General features: G+C 39.7%; 1 protein-coding gene across 3 annotated transcripts in view; it reads right to left on the bottom strand.

Annotated features, from left to right (window-relative positions):
* NCOA2 (nuclear receptor coactivator 2) overlaps positions 1-18,429 on the bottom strand; it is a 288,649-nt gene that overhangs the window by 31,541 nt on the left and 238,679 nt on the right. For 2 of the 3 annotated variants that reach the window (XM_036109392.2, XM_036109401.2), the window contains 5 exons: positions 18,115-18,262; positions 15,143-16,412; positions 7,372-7,582; positions 5,049-5,255; positions 1,927-2,142 (listed from right to left, as the gene is read on the bottom strand). In XM_036109392.2, coding sequence (XP_035965285.1) covers positions 1,927-2,142; positions 5,049-5,255; positions 7,372-7,582; positions 15,143-16,412; positions 18,115-18,262 — 2,052 coding nt within the window. The remainder of the gene's footprint in view (positions 1-1,926; positions 2,143-5,048; positions 5,256-7,371; positions 7,583-15,142; positions 16,413-18,114; positions 18,263-18,429) is intronic. The other variant, XM_036109399.2, reaches the window with a different exon arrangement.

Raw genomic sequence — 18,429 nt, 5'->3', positions numbered from 1 at the left:
ATTAACTGTAATTCAGTTAGCTCTTGCAGAAGAGAGAGGGTGGAACAGAAAGAAGGCCCAGACAACTCAGATGTGCTCTTAGAAGTTCTTTTTAGAGGTTTAAAGCTAATGGATGACACGAGCTTTTCAATGATTTTATTGTTATCACCATCTATACACCTGTCTTCCGTTAAAATAGGTAATTTTCTGTTGAGTTCAGGGCTTTTTTGAATTTATTAAAAATCAAGAGAAATTCAGCTACACAATACACAGCTCAAAGGCCAGGTGAGGTCTCTTCAGTAAAGAAATATGGAGAATAAATTAAATTTCTGGATATAAGGGATTTATTAATTATGATATTTATTTATTTATTTTGTATTTCAAGTAACCTCTATACCCAACATGGGGCTCAAGAGTGACATGCTTTACCGACTGAGCCAGCTAGGTGCCCCTTAATTATGATATTTTAATGAATGAATCAATACATTAAAAAATTTCTCAGCTTAATTTTGCATGAAAATCTGGTCATTTTTAGCACTGTTCCACAGAAGCCTCAAATTATATGAATTTATGTTTGGAAACCACTCATCAATTCGAAGTACATTCTCTGCAGAAAGGCTTTCTGAATGTCACCTCTCAGAAATAAGCCAAAAATGTGCTGAGCAATTACATAACTAGGTAGGAAAGCGGAGGCCAGAGGTAGGATGAGAATTCTGCGTTGTCTTGTCAAAACAATCCTGGTACCTTTCCGTTAATGATTTAGCTCTTACTCATTGTGCAATATCTAAGTATATGAAAAAGTACATAAACATTAACTTATCTGAATTATGCTAATGTGCAAGATTTAGAAGAAGGTTAACAGGTCGATGATTAAGAAAACAATCTCAAGTATGAGTTGTACAGACCATTAACTTTTTTTTTTAAATAACAGTTTTACCGAAATATAACTGACATGTCACACAATTCACCCATTTAAAGTATATGACTTAGGGGGTTTCAGTATATTTGCAGAGTTGTACAACCATTACGATAACCGGGTTTAGAATGTTTTTATTCCCCCCAAAAGAAACCCCATGACCACTAGGAGTCACTCCCCATGTCCCCCATACCCCAAGCCCTAGACAACCACTTACCTACTACTTTCTTTCTCTACAGATTTGTCTGTTCTGGGCACTTCATACAAATGGTGTCGTATAATGTATCAGACCATTAATTTTAATAACATGTGAACTGTATCCAAATAGAATTTTAGTGATCCTCACATTTTGTGAGATGTTCTAAGACGACCTTGTACCTTCAGTGAGGACCCTGGAAAGTCTGGTTTAATAGTCTAGGATGGTGGCCCAAGAATCTGCATCTTAATGTCCTGAGATGATTCTGATGATCACCCAGAGTTAGGAACCACTGCTGTAACATTGAAATGTTTTTAAAAAATATCATATGTATAACATTTATAGTGTGACACTCCAATTCACTCCCCTCAAAGGTTGAAATTAGATAATCTAATAAAAATAAAACACCACAAATGTAGTTGGTTCTTTAATGTAACTAGAAAGCTTTTCAGATTCTATGATTCTATAGAGTTCTAGCAAAATCTCTCTTATGATAGCTTGCCATGAGGGGAATCACCTAAACTGCAAATGAGGAGCATATCTTGAAAGAACTTTTGGAACTGTTACTGTCTTCTAAGAAAGCATGGAGATTAAAAGTAAAGAGCGCTAGAGGGGTGCCTGGGTGGCTCAGCCGGTTAAGCGTCTGCCTTCGGCTCAGGTCATGATCCTGGCGTCCTGGGACTGAGTCCCACGTTGGGCTCCCTGCTCAGCGGGGAGTCTGCTTCTCTTTCTTCCTCTGCCCCTGCCCCCCGCTTGTGCTCGCGTGCTCTGTCAGATAAATAAATAAATAAAATCTTAAAAAAAAAAAAAAAAACTAGCACTAGAACTACCTTACCTAGATTCATGACCTGAGACTGAAGCATCTGTCTTTGGCCAGGCTGGCTGTTGGGTCTCATGGGGATGCTGGCTGTTGGGTTCCGAATCATACCTCCTTGGATTGGCCGGTTCATGGCACTGGTGGGAGCAGCACAGGTGACTCTCACGGCAGAACTCTGTGGTGCCCATTCCCCAGATGGCATAGTGGGCCGGGAAGCATTACCACCCATCATTCCTGCAGGCAAGCCAGAGGAAACGGAGACATGGGGTAACTGAAAACACAGTCAGCACGTATGAACACCAGATGATCTCACTCTGTAGAAGACAATCATTCTGTAATACACAGTCGGCCCAATAGGTAACGCCCTCATTGGGACAGATGCAGACCCTTGGCTAAGAAACAAGAGTTGGCAATTTCTACAGTTGCTCAAAGCACAGACTTGCCACTCTTCATAGTTCGGAAAAGCTGTTAAAATTGTTCCCATATGTACTTAGAAACAGGTGCTGTGGTGTGTGGATAACCCCAACTTCCTTCCTCAGGAAGTGAATCACATTAGCTGGTCTACACGTTAATGCTTTACTTTCCAAAAGGGAGGTGAGGCTAAGAGAAACAAGGTTTAAACTGATAATCAATACTCTGGTTATAAATCCAAATCACAGAATATCCCATGAAGCTGATGTCACATTTTTAAACCCTCAGCTCCCTTTCAGACTACTATAATTTGTTAAGCTTCTTTGGTAGCCTCTAAAACATGAAGAAATTACAGGATCTTTCTACCACAGTTTTTTATATCCAAGGCAAGGGAACTCCTCCTTATAGTGTACTTCAATATACCTCGACCACCACATTCCTGATCATATAGATCAAAATGGATTAGGGCAGATTGGTAAAATCTTTTTATACTTGAGATATTATCAGTTATTTGGCCACACTTAACAATAAGAGCACAATACTCCAAGCAGGATCAAGTGTTCGCTCTCTCTGGCCTGGCCCCTGGGGATGCTGACAATGGCCAAATATTGGCTAAGACTTGATATTCTAAAGGGGAAAAAAATCCAAGCGAGAACCCCGCATTTCGAAATGTTTAATGATGGATATATAAAAGTTTTGCTTTCATTATGGGGCGCCTGGGTGGTTCGGTTGGTTGAACATCTCCCTTTGGCTCAGGTCATGATCTTGGGGTCCTGGGATCAAGTCCCATGTTGGGTCCTTGCTCACTGGGGAGTCTGCTTCTCCCTCTGCCGCTCCCCACCACCGCTCATGCTCTCTCTAATAAGTAAAATCTTAAAAAAAATAAAAGTTCTGTTTTCAAATAGATGGCTTGCTTTCATTTACTTTAATTATGATAACTAAAAATAGAGTATATTTAAGAAACGGAGAGAACATGTATTGTGGGTGGCTTTTCACTTGTGAAATGAGAATGTGCTACGTTCGGATGATAAGGAATAAAGGATAATTAATTTGACTGAAGAAGTCAGAACAATATTATAGTAATATATATTTTAAAAACCATTTGAAGATTAAATTTGAATTACACAAATGTATTATGGGAGAAAGGCATTTTATTTTTCCAAAAACCTGGTCTCTAAATAATATAACAAGATTATGGCAAGTCCAGAAAGCAGAAGGAAAAATGACCCGCAATTCAACAACATTCCTGCAATTATAATAACTGGGGTCTCAATCTCTTTCAGGCTTTTTCTTTTTCTTTCTTGAAACAAAGCACAGGCACTGTATGATCTTCAGAGTCTGGACACCAGTGATCTCCAGGCTGCCCAGATTTGAAAACAGGTATACCCCTAAATTCCTCCCTCCAAGACCTCTCCAAGAACTCAGAACTTCTTGTGTTCTCCTAATAAGGAGGCACTTTTAATAAGTCACTGGGGCTCCTTTTCTGTTATAGAATGTTGCAGAAAGCAGTATTTTGTTTACATAAATCAATACTTTATCTTAAATTATAAAATTAATATGGCCCTTATTTCTGTGAATACATAAAGTAGTGAAGTAGTGAGTGCCTGGCACATATGGTAGGCTATGCCCAATAAATATTTGTTGAAGGAATCAACGATTTTAATACAGCATGGTACACGTTTCCCCACGAATTGCTTGCTCATCAATACCCGAAAATAAATAAATCCAACTTTTCCCCTTAAACTGAATTCTCATTTTCAGCCAGCTGTCTAAAATGGCAATGTGCATACAGAGATTAAAGACTAAGCTAAAAAAAAAAAAAAAAAAAGAAAAAAAGAAAAAAACAAGAACAAATATAAATTCTTTTCATAATATCTATTTCTTTCAATGCCTTTTTCCTGAGTACTTCATTTTGTCAAAGGAAGAAGGCTGTAAATTGTGAGCAGTTCATTAGGAAACTCAGCATCCTGCTACTAGGTCTGTGATAAATAGATATTATAGGGTACAGGACGTGGTGGTAACAGCAATCACTGCTGCTCAGACGATTTCTAGCCTTAATTAGCTGGAAGTGTGGGAACGCGGTAGCTGTGATGACACTGAATACCACTTAGCAAATGTGCAGGGGCAACTTGGCAGATACCTGAAGTCACAGCAAGTCAAGGTCCAAACCAGATCACAGGCAAAGTCATACATCTTCAAAAAGGGGGCCCTGGACCCGGTACTCTTAGACCAAGCATATTACCATGTAAAGTTCTTTATTTTTAATTAACATTTTTCTGAAGAACTCTATCATTTATAAGTATGAAAAGTTGGCTGAATTTTAAACTTTCATTCTGAAATTCTCCAAAAACAAATCATCAATTAATAGGAAGTTTTGGGATGATCAGCAGATTACAGGAGACGCCAGCAACCACCAAATCATTTTACACGTAACACTACAATGTCTAGAACAGTAAACTGCAATAGAAGACATAAGCCTACGCTATAGGATTAATAATTAGAAACCTCGTAAAAGTAATGATCACAGAATAAAATGGTCAGCTTACTGGAATGTTTCCCAATGCTTCACATGCCACTCTCCCAAAGTTTGTAGAGTTTTCTTACCTTCTAGTATTAGTTTCTAACATAAAAAAAAATTCATTTGAAAAATTCTACTAGTTTGATGTGGATGAATACATCATTAAGTTAAATAACCCACCAATAAAGTAACAGTGCATTTGAGCCCTTACCTGTGCTACTGTTCCCTAAATTTCCTTGGTTTCCTATCATCCCTTGATTACCCATCATTCCTGGCTGAGGTATCACTGAGTAGGGACTACTGTTTCTGATTGGTGGGAAAGGTCCAGCACCAGTTGGGCTTTGCAATGTGATGTCAAGTGGTAAATTCTGGTTTGGCAATAACCTGCCCAGTTGCCCTGGTCGTGGGTTATTAAAAGCTAAGGAGAAAACAAATGAAAATTGAAGGTTAATATAGGATAATGGAAAAGAATAGCAACAGAAGCAGTGTTCAGGGAAAATGCTGTCTGTAAAATATTGAAGATATGCACATCAGGGACCAACTGCCTACGTAAAAGACAAACTCACAGACAAAAAAAAAAACAAAAACCAAAAAAAACCCCATATGCAGCACCAAAATTTAATCAACAGGTCTCTTATTTAACTCTTAACAATCTTGCAAAAAGAGAGGAAAAAACCCCCATGTCTTTTACCATATATTTTCCTCCCCAACACTAATTTCTAACATTTAATCATATTTGCTAAGTAAAACACTCATATGGTCTTGTCCATATGTGCCATTATCGGAATTTAGGAGTCCTGCTTTGTCACAGCTATGAAGCTACGAACCTCTCCTGTATGAGCCCCAAACCTAGACACACGTGGTCTGGACATAGAATTTCTTAACTGGACTTTCCTAGGAGTAGAATTAGGTTAGAAGTATCTATTTGCCTTGGAAGTTAAAATTTTTTAAGGGTGAACTCTGGCCCCTAAAGTCAGTATTAAAGATTTAGGGCCCTGTTTAATCTTCTAAATACAGCTTCTTTAAATTCCGGACACATTCAGATTTGAAAGGATTCTTATGGTGGACTGACAGAATCCATGGTGGTGTGCGCACTGCACTGCACTGTACTATCACACAGACAACCAATAATTTGATAAGCACATTTTTAAATTTTAAAAGTATACAGATATTATAAAGGACAGTTTATAGAGCTACTTTATGAAATAGTATCAAGTATTTTATTTTCACTGACTTACATAAGCATAGTATGAAACAGAACATTCAGAATAAATAAGTTCTTAACAATTAATAACAGAAATAAAATATTTAGAAGAATTAGGGCTCGGAATGGGAATGGTGTATGCTTAATCATGATTCCCTCAGGTTTAGCTCTCTGGTTGGCACTCAACAATCTGACCACCATCAGGAGGTACAAATAGAGGAGAAAGCATGAGTCCCCATGCCACCCTTCATTAATGCCTCCGGTTAATGAGCATAAACTTCTCTAGTGTGCTTCTTACTCACTCCCCAACTCTTTGACTTTGTGATCGCCCATGGTCCAGAAGTACCTTCCATTCCTCGGGAAACACAAAGGTTTGAGAGATGATAACAAACACAAACTGTTTTGTTTTACCCATTTCAGAATAATCAAGAATCACTTGAGAAAAGATCTAGTAATTAAAGATATTTTGTGATTTGGTTGATGATTGCCATTTCCAGTTTGAGAACAAATGCTAAGCACAGAATGAGACTGTACTTGACGAGGGAAAAATTCTGTTCACCAAGTTAACACTAAGGACGTCATCTATCGTTCCATAAATTATGTCTCTCTGTACAGGAGAGGTATTTTCTTCCATTCAAAACTGTTGGACTACTTCAGGTAACTGAGTTTGTAAACTAAGTGATCCTGGTGAAGAAAGAATTCGTCTTAAACTTACAAAAATCTAAAATAAAAAGAATAAATGATAGAAAAAATGTATTTTCTAAAATAGTCTAAGGTCTTCCAGCTTTATACCAAATTAGTTAAAGTGCACTTAGGAAACATGTATGATAAAGTTCCATTCAAACTGATAATTAAAAGATTATTCCTAAGAGATAGGCTATTTTTAATGTGTGTAGCCTGCTCACATATTATGATTAAATATTAAGAATTTTTAATAGCATTTTATTCCTAAAAAGTCAGCCTAACTTTATAATTTTCTATATTTAAAGTATCCACTTATATACTCAAACACATAAAGTCTATTTTAAACCCCATTTCTGAAGGCAGTAGCAAAAATAAAGGGAAACATGACAACCATCCAAAGAACTTTATCTATGTAGGTCAGTCTCACTGCAAATTGATTAAATTAACCACAAGAGAATGCTGGAAAGCCATGTTCAAGAGAGTCCATTTTGAATGGTGTTTTGAAGAACCAGGACAGTAGATGGCGCTATTTGATCACAAAAACCTTGAAGTGACTAAGCTGTTTGTATCAGATTTTAATAATCACTGTTTCTAATGGTGATTATATGGGAATTTCTTGGCATAACCATCAATATCTCATACTCACTGCTCTGTGAAATTCGCAATGCTGTTTTCTGGGCTCCAACAGGTGTAACAGGACTGTTTTCAGCTGTGAGTTGCATGAGGTCATTGATGATGGCTTGCTTGTCAACTGATCCAGCAGGGGCGCCTGGCCGCGTGTCTGGGAAAAGCTGTGGTAATTGACTATTCTGCAAATCATCCAAAATCTCCTCCAAGTTGTCCAGCTCACTGCCAGGCTGCAGTTAACAAACACAAGAGTTTATCCAGTCCCACCCTGAGAGTGGGCACCACAGCCCCATCTGCAGTTACAGACCCAACTGGCACGAGGCACCAGCACAACCACACAAAGGATGCAGACACACACGCAGACCTCGGGCCTAACAAGGGAATTGATCATCTTTTAAAAATTTAAACTGACAAAGGCCAAATAACTTAAATCTCTTCGTCCTCTATTTCCTCATCTAGAAAAAGAGCTCTCTTCCAGCGCTGATTCATTGGCAATATATAAATTCCCCTTTATTGTATGCTAATAATTCAATCAGTCATGAGTATGTATATTTCTAATTAACTCTGAGTGTACTAGGACTTATGGTCCAGGTCTAGGTTTTGTGGTTAACTCTAAGAAATAACAACAACAAAAAACTGGTTCAAAAAAAAAATATGATCCAAATTTACACTACATCAGTGTTTTGTAGGTGGTCATTTCCTTCTAGGACTTCTTTTTTTAAGAGCAGGGGGTAAAACGCAAAATAAGCGCAAAATAAGCTCAAAGTCACCATGAATAGTTAAGTACTGCCTTTTCGATTTGACTGGTGTTTTTTTTCCTGCTTGCACTTTCAGTTTCAAATGACACTGGCTTTCTCAGTCAGTCACCAGCTTAGGTGACAAAATGTAGGGAAGCAGGATAAAAACATGGTGTCCCCATACACAGCATCTATTAACCTGACTTCACAGAAGGCAGAACAGTGTTTCTTAGGGCTTTTCCTTCTACTGAAGTCATTTCATTTCAATTACCAACATCAAAATAATAAGGTGAATATCACCACTATCTCACACCTACTACTTTTCTTCCAGAAAGCTCAACTTATTTTATATTCTTTTAAGTAGAACCTATCAGGCAGTGCTAACCACACAAGAAAATGGAGAAGTCAAATGTCAGCAGTAGTTTCTAATGAAGAAAGTGGTAAGAATGATCTCTTGGATGTGTAGGTGGAAACAGAGAAGTTAGGTAATTCCCTCAAAGTCACTGGATGGACTCTGAATCCTTGACCATGACTAGACATTTTATTGACACAGGGCATTCAAATGAAATTGTTTACATCCGATAGGAGGTAATACTTGGAGCAAAATGGCTCACAGTTTTATTCTATATACAAACCCCTATTCCCCAGGCAGAGGTTGGATTTACTAAGGTTTTTGCAATTTATGGCATATGTAGTATCTGTATGGGAAGTCTTACTGGACATATTTCTCAAGTTGGGAAAGATAAACTGAAGTGACATTTTATTTGATTCCTTCTTCAGAGTCAACTAGCTTAGTAATAACCTGGAGATCAACTTTCTAGGAAATTCCCAGTGTGTTGTTGGGGCAATTACAAGACCATTTTCTAGTTTAGTTTAGCCACGCATTTCTAACAAAAGATGGAGGCATGAAATATTGGAAAGATATATCTTAGGTAAGGGTTGGGTTCCAAAGTTAGCATCCTAAAGTATAGACAGACACAAAATGATCCTTGGGGAGACACCTCACTGCACACCTATGTCCCCTCCAAGGGCAACACAGTCAGGTTCTCCTCCGGAGTGGAAGCACACTGCTGTTTTTTTAGCTGAGTCCTAAATGACGTAGTGTGTAATGTGTGTAGGGGCTGTGCTGCATTTAAAAAACATGTAGCTACATGTTCACACTGTTAGAGCCATGGGAGAACCCACACCCAGGATTCTCTTGTCATCCATCTCATGATCATTCTGCTAGGGTACATACTTCTGGGGTAAAATGGTGGGCAGAACTGCTCACACTACTTAACCACTTCGTAGCTGCCCCTTCCTTTCTTCTGAATGTGTATAGATGATTTTGTGTAAGTTAAATGTACATGTAAAGTGACTCCATTGTAAGTCTATCTTTATCATGTTTTGTTGAATACAAAAGGATAAACAACAGTATGAACATTTATTGTCCTCCAAGGACAGTTCCTGGAACACAGTCATGGACACTCAGTCAACTGGATGAATTCCTTTAACCATATTAACCTGTGATTTAAGAAAATTTCCCAGGATCAACTAAATTTCTCATAGAAATTCCTGTAATTTCCATTATTTTCTCAGAAAAATATTTCATACAAATGTGTGATAAATATCCTTGTAATTGTGTCATTAAAATAACTATAGAGATAAGAAAGAGGTTCTAATAAACTGAAGTTTATTGCTGTCCTATGAAACCAGGTTTCCCTACTATGCTGCTGCCTTGTGTAGAGTATTTTATTTATTTATTTATTTTAAAGATTTTATTTATTTGACAGAGAGAGACACAGCCAGAGAGGGAACGCAAGCAGGGGGAGCGGGAGAGGGAGAAACAGGCTTCATGCGGAGCAGGAAGCCCAATGCGGGGCTCGATCCCAGGACCCTGGGATCATGACCTGAGCTGAAGGCAGACGCCCAACGACTGAGCCACCCAGGCGCCCCTAGAGTATTTTAAAAAGTGGTCCTTGAAGCTCATTGTGTGTGTGTGGGGGTGGTGGTGGGAAGAGTAGGGGGTGAAGGAGGAGGAAGGAAGGGGGTGAATAAGTAAAGTAATAAGTTGCTTCTTGAGAAAGCTTTGCAGATTGCCTTGGATGAGAAACAGCCAAAAATAAATAGGTTCATATAAACAGTAATAAATATAAAGTATATTATTATCCTCAGTGGATGCTCTTATACTTGCCCCCAATCCCAGATATGTGTAGAAGAAAGTTTTTACAGTGTAGATTAACAACAGCCTGTGTCTAGACTCCTATCTTTCCTTTACCTTTATTCTTTTCACCCAAATAAAATTATACTTTAAACCACGTCCATCAAACAGAAAAATAACTATCATCATAGTTTCAAAGAGTTCTAACGACAAGATTCATGATTCTTCCTATGTAATCTACTCTTGTGTCTAATATAATGAGTTGAAAATAAGTCTAACATTATACGTATAAAATGTTAAAATATATTTGGATGGCTGGGTCGCCTGGGTGGCTCAGTCGGTTAAGCATCCGCATTCAGCTCAGGTCATGACCCCAGGGTCCTGGGATCAAGCCCTGCATCTGGCTCCCCGCTCAACAGGGAGTCTGCTTGTCCTTCTCCCTCTGCTCCTCCCCCCCCGCTTGTGCTCTCTCTCTCAAATAAATAAAATCTAATATATATGTGTGTGCATGTGTGTATATATATATTATTTGGATGGTTTAAATCAATTTATTGGTCTTTTAATTTCGAATAATTAGAAAATTTAAAATCCAATATTTTCCTTGGTTGATTTTTATTTTTAAAAAGCATGTATTAGGGGCGCCTGGGTGGCTCAGTCGGTTAAGCAGCTGCCTTCGGCTCAGGTCATGATCCTGGGGTCCTGGGATCGAGCCCCACGTCCGGCTCCCTGCTCAGTGGAGAGCCTGCTTCTCTCTCTCCCTCTGCCTACTTGTGCTCTCTATCTCTCTGTCAAATAAATAAATAAAATCTTTAAAAAAAAAAAAAAAAAAAAAGCATGTATTAAAAACTGATTTTCAAGTTTTAATCTCTGCCATTTTAAGAGCCTACCAAATTCAACTGTGGATCAGTCTAGTTCTGACAATTAACTAAACACTTTTTGGGGGGGCCTGGGTGGCTCAGTCGCTAAGCGTCTGCCTTCGGCTCAGGTCATGATCCCAGGGTCCTGGGATTGATCCCGCATCCGGCTCCCTGCTCAGCGGGGAGTCTGTTCCTCCCTCTGACCCTCCCCCCCCCCACCGCTCCTGCTTTCTCTCTCTCTCTAATAAATAAAATCTTTAATTAAAAAAAAAAAAACTGAACACTTTTTTGTCTTAAGAAAGCCATGTAGGAACTTCTTGGTTTCATAGTCAAAAGAAATTGGTTCTTTGGATCCCCATAACTATGGACATTATTCGAATTCATTCAGTTTGCCATCAGAATACATTATGTAATTTTCCCCACTGGAGATAATATTGTTTTGCTTGTGCTTATTTCTTGTTAATTTTTGGAGTACACATTTAACATTCCTCTAACTGTCTTAAGTATACTTTAAATGTTCTTCATCAAAGACATAAAATTCAGAATGTCTACTATAACCCCTTCGGCTGTTTGGCAATAAAATCTGACGATTATGGCATTTTCTTCTGTAGTTACGTAAGTTTTGGAAGGGATAGATTTGATCACATTAAGTTTCTGATCAAATATCCCCTTCCCCCCTAAATTTTTTTAAGCTTTAATTCTCACCAAAAGTTCTCCTAGTCCATGTCTACTTTTTTTTTTTTTTATTTATTTATTTGAGAGAGAGAGAGAGAGTGAGAGCAGGAACACAAGCCAGGGGAGTGGGAGAGGGAGAAGCAGGCTTCCCGCTGAGCAGGGAGCCCGATGCGGGGCTCGATCCCAGGACCCTGGGATCAGGGCCTGAGCCGAAGGCAGATGCTTAACGAATGAGCCACCCAGGCGCCCCAGTCCATGTCTACTTTGTTAGGCATTTCTTCACAAGACAAAAAGATTAATGCCTTCCTTTAAAATGCTTTGCCAAGATTCTTCAAAGTTTTGCTTAGGCATCTATTCGAATGCTCAAATTAGCCACATCAATTTGAATAGTTAGTTTAAACTATTTCAGGCAGAAAATGAGTCAGAAAGATTTTTATAAAAGTTCTACAAAATGAAAATTGGACTTGATTTCTTTAATTTTTCATTTTTCTGGTTTTATGAATTTTTCATGTGTCAAATCAACTTGTTCTCTGAAGGAAATATAAAGAGCACATGCATTTTAATAACGTAAGTGTCTTAATAAGTTACAAAACATTTTTTCAAAAATTTAAATAAAAAGTGTAATTTTACCACATTTGCCTAACATAAAATTGTTTAAAAAAAAAAGGTAAAATTGTTAAAAGATGGTAATACAATTCTACCGCATTTGGTGGGAAATTTTCAGGACATTGCCAGTTTAAAATATGGTTTGCCTTTCTGGTGGAGGTAAATAGCAAGATGTTCCTTTTAGACTAGCTCTAAGCCCTCATTATAACTGGCCCAGTAGCGTTAGAAAGAACATAAGACTATCAACATGCTCCACTGGGTAAGTAAGTATGTAACTTGAAAGTCGGTAAACATATTGGAAATTTTTCAGTCGCTGCTTCCTGTTGGTGACGAAATGCCGTAGAAACAACTGTTGTTTAAATACTCTACCCAGTAAAGAACGCTATTTTAGGTATAATAGCACCATCGAAGTACTTCCTGTCCTTAGTAAGTTATAGGTAAGTTAAACACACACTTGGTTAATGGCTCTTTTCTGAGTCAAAATAACAAGCCCGTTGAGTGCATAATTCAGGCTCCCTAACAGTTTATCTTATTAAATAAAAAACTTGTATTCCCCTGAAATGAAAGAAAAAAACTTTAACAAACCGGTAGAGCAGTTAAAAGGAGATACAATTAATCTGTTTTGGGAATAGTGAAGGCAAGCAGGAGGCAAAAGAATCACTGTTTTTTCCTTAAAGTAAGTCACTCTAACTTTGATCTAAATTTAGGTAATGCATACTTCCTGTGGTAACTTTTCTTTTCAAGTTGCAATGTTTTCAATGTTAAGTTTGCTCTGAAGCAGTATTTTTTGGCGGAGTTTTATTTTTAAATGGGAGTGAATGGAGGGTGAGACCAGGGACTGGGTTTCATTAAGAAAAAAAATTGTGTGTGTGTGTACACACTGCTTTTTGGTCCGAAAATAACAGATTTGTGCTGATGTTCCCTAGGTAAGATGACTTTGATTAGAAAAACGTGTCTCCTAAACAACAATTAGAAACGGCAGGTGACTCAAGGACTTAAAAAAAAAAATTTTTTTTTTTTGTCAGTTTCTTGTCTGAAGTTAGTAGCATCATCACACACTAAATATAGACATGCCAAACAGTGTCCCCCTTCCCTGACCCTCTAAGTCCCTAGGGCCTCAGGCCTGGGATAGAAATAAATTCTGTGTATGGAGGGAGGGACCAGCCACTTAGCCACTGAGCTAAGGTGGCCCTCGTGAGTCACCATCTTGCCCTCTAGCATGTGTTAGGGAGACGTGAGTGACAGTATCTGTGCCTGCCACTTGCTCTGTATATTCTAATCTAGTAAACGTCAAAAGATGAAAACATTGACAGTTATCAATACAGTTTCACCCTACACTTAATCCAAGGTATTGCTACTAACTTTCTGCTGAAAGAAACTGAGTTTCCCCCACTTACTGATTTTACAGCATTACAGAATAGCTGTATTGTCGAACCCTGCACTAACATCTAAGTTCTAGGGTTAATTATCAAAGATGATTATAGAATTAGGATGTTTCCCTGGTGAAGGGCATGGAGGTTTAAAAAAATCATATCTCTCTTACGGGAATACAGCAGCTGCCAAGACATCAAAGTGAAAGAAATGAAGGAAGCTAAGTGCTTAGAAGGGCGGATGGAGCCCAGCTCTATGGGGCGGGCATGTTTGGCCTCAGCCTTCCTGATTCCTGCTTTCAATCCTAGCCCTGCCCCTGGGCCAGCCTCGGCTGACTCAGCAGAGTTCAAGTATAGCAAGGGAGTGCTGCTCTCTTCTCTCCCCATCCACACCTAGTCCCCCAAGACAGTGACACATAAACTCTCCACTTGCAAAACAAATTTCAAGACAAATTAGTGAACCATTTTAAGTAGAAAGGCCAATGCAGCTTCTTCACTTGTTAACCAATGAGGACTTAAAAGATTTGAAGTCCAGGCCTGTTCCCAGGGATTAGAGAGGGAGTTGATAATGCAGGGTGAAGTCTTGGACCATTAACCCAGCCCGTCACTGAGTCCCCAGGAAACATCTTATGCCAAACCATTATGTCAGAAATAACTCTCAAAAAAAAAAAAAAAAGAAAGAAAGAAAAGAAAAGAATTCTTTAACATGAACCAGAAGGTTCGGTTGATGATAGAGGGCACGATGGTCTTCATTAGGTTTGAAAACCAAACTCTGATCTTAAAGAGAGAGAAAGGTAAATGGGAAATAATTTAATGAAGTCTGTCCTGACAAAGCCAGTTTCAAGGAAGTGATTATCTCCAATTTAGGCATCTTCTATTAACAGGGTCAGCAAACTACAGCTGGCCTGTAGGCTAAATCCTGCCCACCACCTGTTTTCCTATGGCCCCAAGCTAAGAAGGAATTTACATTTTTTAATAATTGAAAAAAAAATCAAAAGAGCATTTTGTGACACACAAAAACTGTATAAAATCCAAATATCAGTGGCTGTCAGTAAAGTTTTATTAGAACACAGCGCTCTCATTTGTCTGCATAGTGTCTATGGCCGTTTTTGGACCACAGTGGCAGAGACTGTTTGGTCCGTAGAGCCTAAAATACTCACCACTTGGCCCTTTCCAGGAAAAAAAAAACAACTCAGCCTTCCCCTGGTGGATGAAAGTGTCACTCGTTGCTAGACAGGAGTATTTGGAACAGGGAGCTTCAGTGAGAATTAACTCTGTCTCCAAGTAAGAACAACAAAGGAGAAGGCTTATTTTTATCCCTTCACCTGAGGCCTCCAAATGCCCCTGTGAAAATCCTTGATGGATATGGATTAGTATACCTGAGAGAACACATTACACAACTTACCTGCTCACTAGGCTCAAAGCTCATCTCCTCCTTCTCAGTTTTCATAGCTATTAATTTTGTGTTACTGGCAGGGTCTGTCTTACTGTCCAGTCGCTCAAGTTTGGGGGTCATTTCTGGTAAACCAATATCTTTAGTATCATCTTTATCTAGCAAGTAGCGAAGTAGTGCATTCTCTTTCTTCTTGGGGCTCACTGGCTCTTGTTTAATAGTCACTTCTGAGCCGGGAGCCGTGCTGTTGGCCTCCTGGCTCAGCTCTTTGCCTGTGGCTTCTGCTGTTAACTTAGCCAAGTCCACAGGGGAGCTGCTGTCCTGCAAGAGTCTGTGCAAAATCTTATGCTTCTCCTTGAGCGAGGTTCCATGTGTCGAGCCAGGACCAGGCAGGCTCGCTGTGGAGTCCTTGTTTGTGTCCGACAGGGAGCTGGGTAAGGGCGAGGGCTCCATCTGGTCTGATTTGGTGGTCAACAGCTGTAGGAGTTTGGTCTGTCCTTTGCTGTCATGCAGCCGATTCTGTGCATCAGCTCTCTCACCGCTCACAGCCTGGGGCATGCTGGAATCGTCCGTCTCCTTCTGCTCTCCGGGACGGCAGCTGCTCTCTGCTTGACTAGTTGTACCTTCAGCCGGCTCCCCATAAAGTCCGAAACAGTCTTTGGAGTCTAAGCTCCCCATCTTGCTGAGTGGGGGAGGATTCATATTAACGGGGGAGTTTTGCAAATTGCCCAGTTTCAGGTCTGGTGAAGCCAGCGACGACCCTAGTGAGACCCCGTGCCCCTCGCTGAGGGCCTGAAGTGCGTTGAGGGAACTGTTGGTGTAGCTATGGCTATTTCCTGTGCTGCTGCAAACTCCCACAGGGGAATGCAAGCTTCCTGCGGGCGAAAACTGACTGGGTGGGATTCGAGGGCTGCCGGCCACTCCGGGGCTCATGCGATGCCGCGGTGAAAGCATGGAGTTGGGCTGTCCTGGATTCATGCCAGGGCTGCTCTGGGAGGGACTGTTCATTTTGAGTGCATAGTTACTACCCTGAGGAGTGGTTGCTTGCATGCTTGACACATGGTTCATTCCCCCGGAACCACCAAACCTGCCCATGGGCATGCCCATTTGTTCCTTTGGGCCATTGATGGGAAAATTTATATTGCTACCAAGGGTCATGTCCTGACCTGGGTTCCCACTGCACATGGCCTGATGGGCAGGGCTGCTAGAGCTAATTGGATTCAGTGGCTTCCCCATCGCTTGTCCCGTCAGATCCGGATTCATGACACACACATTCTGCTCTCTGTACGATGAGGAAAGAAATATAAAAGGAAACACATTTAGCAAGTTGTTATTAATTTTAAAAAAATGAGATGGCCTCTTTTCTTTAAAAGAACAGACTACATTTAAAGGACAGATAATACTTGGATGAAACAATCTGCAATTATGGACAAGACTGAGCACGCATAATTTTGGACCAAGAGGGATGTTTTTCAGTCAACTCATTAAGATGTCTGCGGTTTTACAGAGGAGGTGTCTTTAAATGTGACTGCTACTGGACTGAAATTGTAGTTACCAGACAAGACATTAGAGGGGTTCCAATTACATAATATTATCTTTCTCATTACATGGTATATTATCATGAATAACTGAGAACTTGTACCATCTTAAAGGAAGGACCCTAACAAGCAGAGCTGTCTTCAATTATTTGCCGGATCACAATTCCTAACAAGAGACCCATCCGTAAGCCCAGAGAGCTTTGAGGTCTACTACTTGGCTCAAGACGGAGAGCAAACTCAGCGGGGAGAGGGGAGAACTCGCCCCTAACTAGTAGAGACTCCGCAAGTTCTAGAGCCAGTAAAGGTACCAAAAGTACTTAGAACTAGATCACCTTGTCTAACAGATCCCCTTGCAGGTCAAAGCGAGAGCCTCCAAAACAGACAACATGGGACAGAACTTCAGAGTGACCTTGCTCTGTGATCTTATTCCCCAACGCCCAGACAACTTCAATCCACTCCCTTACTGGTGACTAAAAGCAGGTTTTCCAGGCTAGATGATTTTCCAAGCCCTATGAGCTTTAATTTACAGCCTTGGCAGTCACTTGTGAGTTACCACATGTGTTCCCAAATCCAAACAAAACAGGTTTCACAAATTGTCAAACATCAGCTTTCACTTAGGGGGGTGAAATTTGGCACATCTGTAATCACTTTCAAATTGTTTCAGTTTGAGGTCAGATTTATTAACAGTTGGCAAACAGGGATGCCTGATTTTTTTTATTCCTAAATAAGAAAGTATATAATCGAGAAATGTAATAAAAGGGGATTCTTTAACCAGAGCAACTTTATATATCTTCTGATAGTACCTCATAAAGTTTTATATAGCACATACATACATATTTATATAACTCGAAATATAATCATTTTCCTAAATTTGTGCTCTAAAACAGTATAGTTTATGACATTTGTTTTAAAATCAGCGTTCAATTTTCTGTACTGTCATTTTTTAATGGAAATGTTTATTAGCTTTCAATTGAAAGGCCAAAATCCAGAAGTTAATTTAAACCTGAGGAGGGGGGAAAACCTAAAATATTCCAAGTATATATATTTGGAAGTTTCAGATTTCCACGCCCAGGAGCAGAAGTCCTGTTAGCGGCTTCACTATTTCTGCACCGCATGCGTCACCCCTGGGAATGGACCGACTTCCCTTCTCCGGTATGACAGGCGGTCCTGTCGGAGCAAAGTGAGCGCTAGCCTGTGTCCTTCCAGCTGGGTTTTAAAATTCACTAGTGGTAAGGCACAGATTCGGAGTATAGCCTACTTTGCCGGTATCCTAAGTTGTCCGTTGGCCAAAAGTTCATAGCAACTTAATTTTGTATTTTACCTGCCTGGGGCTGATGAACAGAGATGTCTCACAAGGCTGAAAAGCTCTAGGGGGGGATCTATTGCTTTCGAACCATTTCCTCCTGATTTGGGGAAGGGAAAATGACTTCTTAGAACGGGGATTACCTGTGAAGCATATGTAACGATATTACAAGCTGAGGTTCATTAGTAGTCTGAGAACGGATGAGTTTGCTCTTCGTTTGTGCAGCAACAAGAGTGCCGTCGGACAAGGAAAAACGATAGATCTGACTGAACGCCAATCCTTGTCTCAGCACTGTAGGCAAGCAGGGAAAGAGAATGCACGTTTAGGAAAAAAAAATCTGAGAGTGGGGGCGGGAGAAGACATACTAATAGTAATAAACTTCATCTTCCCATTTTCCTACCAGCACGTTAACAAGAGTTGTAAGTACTATTTCATGATATTGAAACTTTTTAACATTT

The sequence above is a fragment of the Halichoerus grypus genome, chromosome 5 (genome assembly GCF_964656455.1).
Source record: "Halichoerus grypus chromosome 5, mHalGry1.hap1.1, whole genome shotgun sequence".
Lineage (NCBI taxonomy): Eukaryota > Metazoa > Chordata > Mammalia > Carnivora > Phocidae > Halichoerus > Halichoerus grypus.
This window is presented reverse-complemented; position numbering and strand designations above follow the sequence as displayed.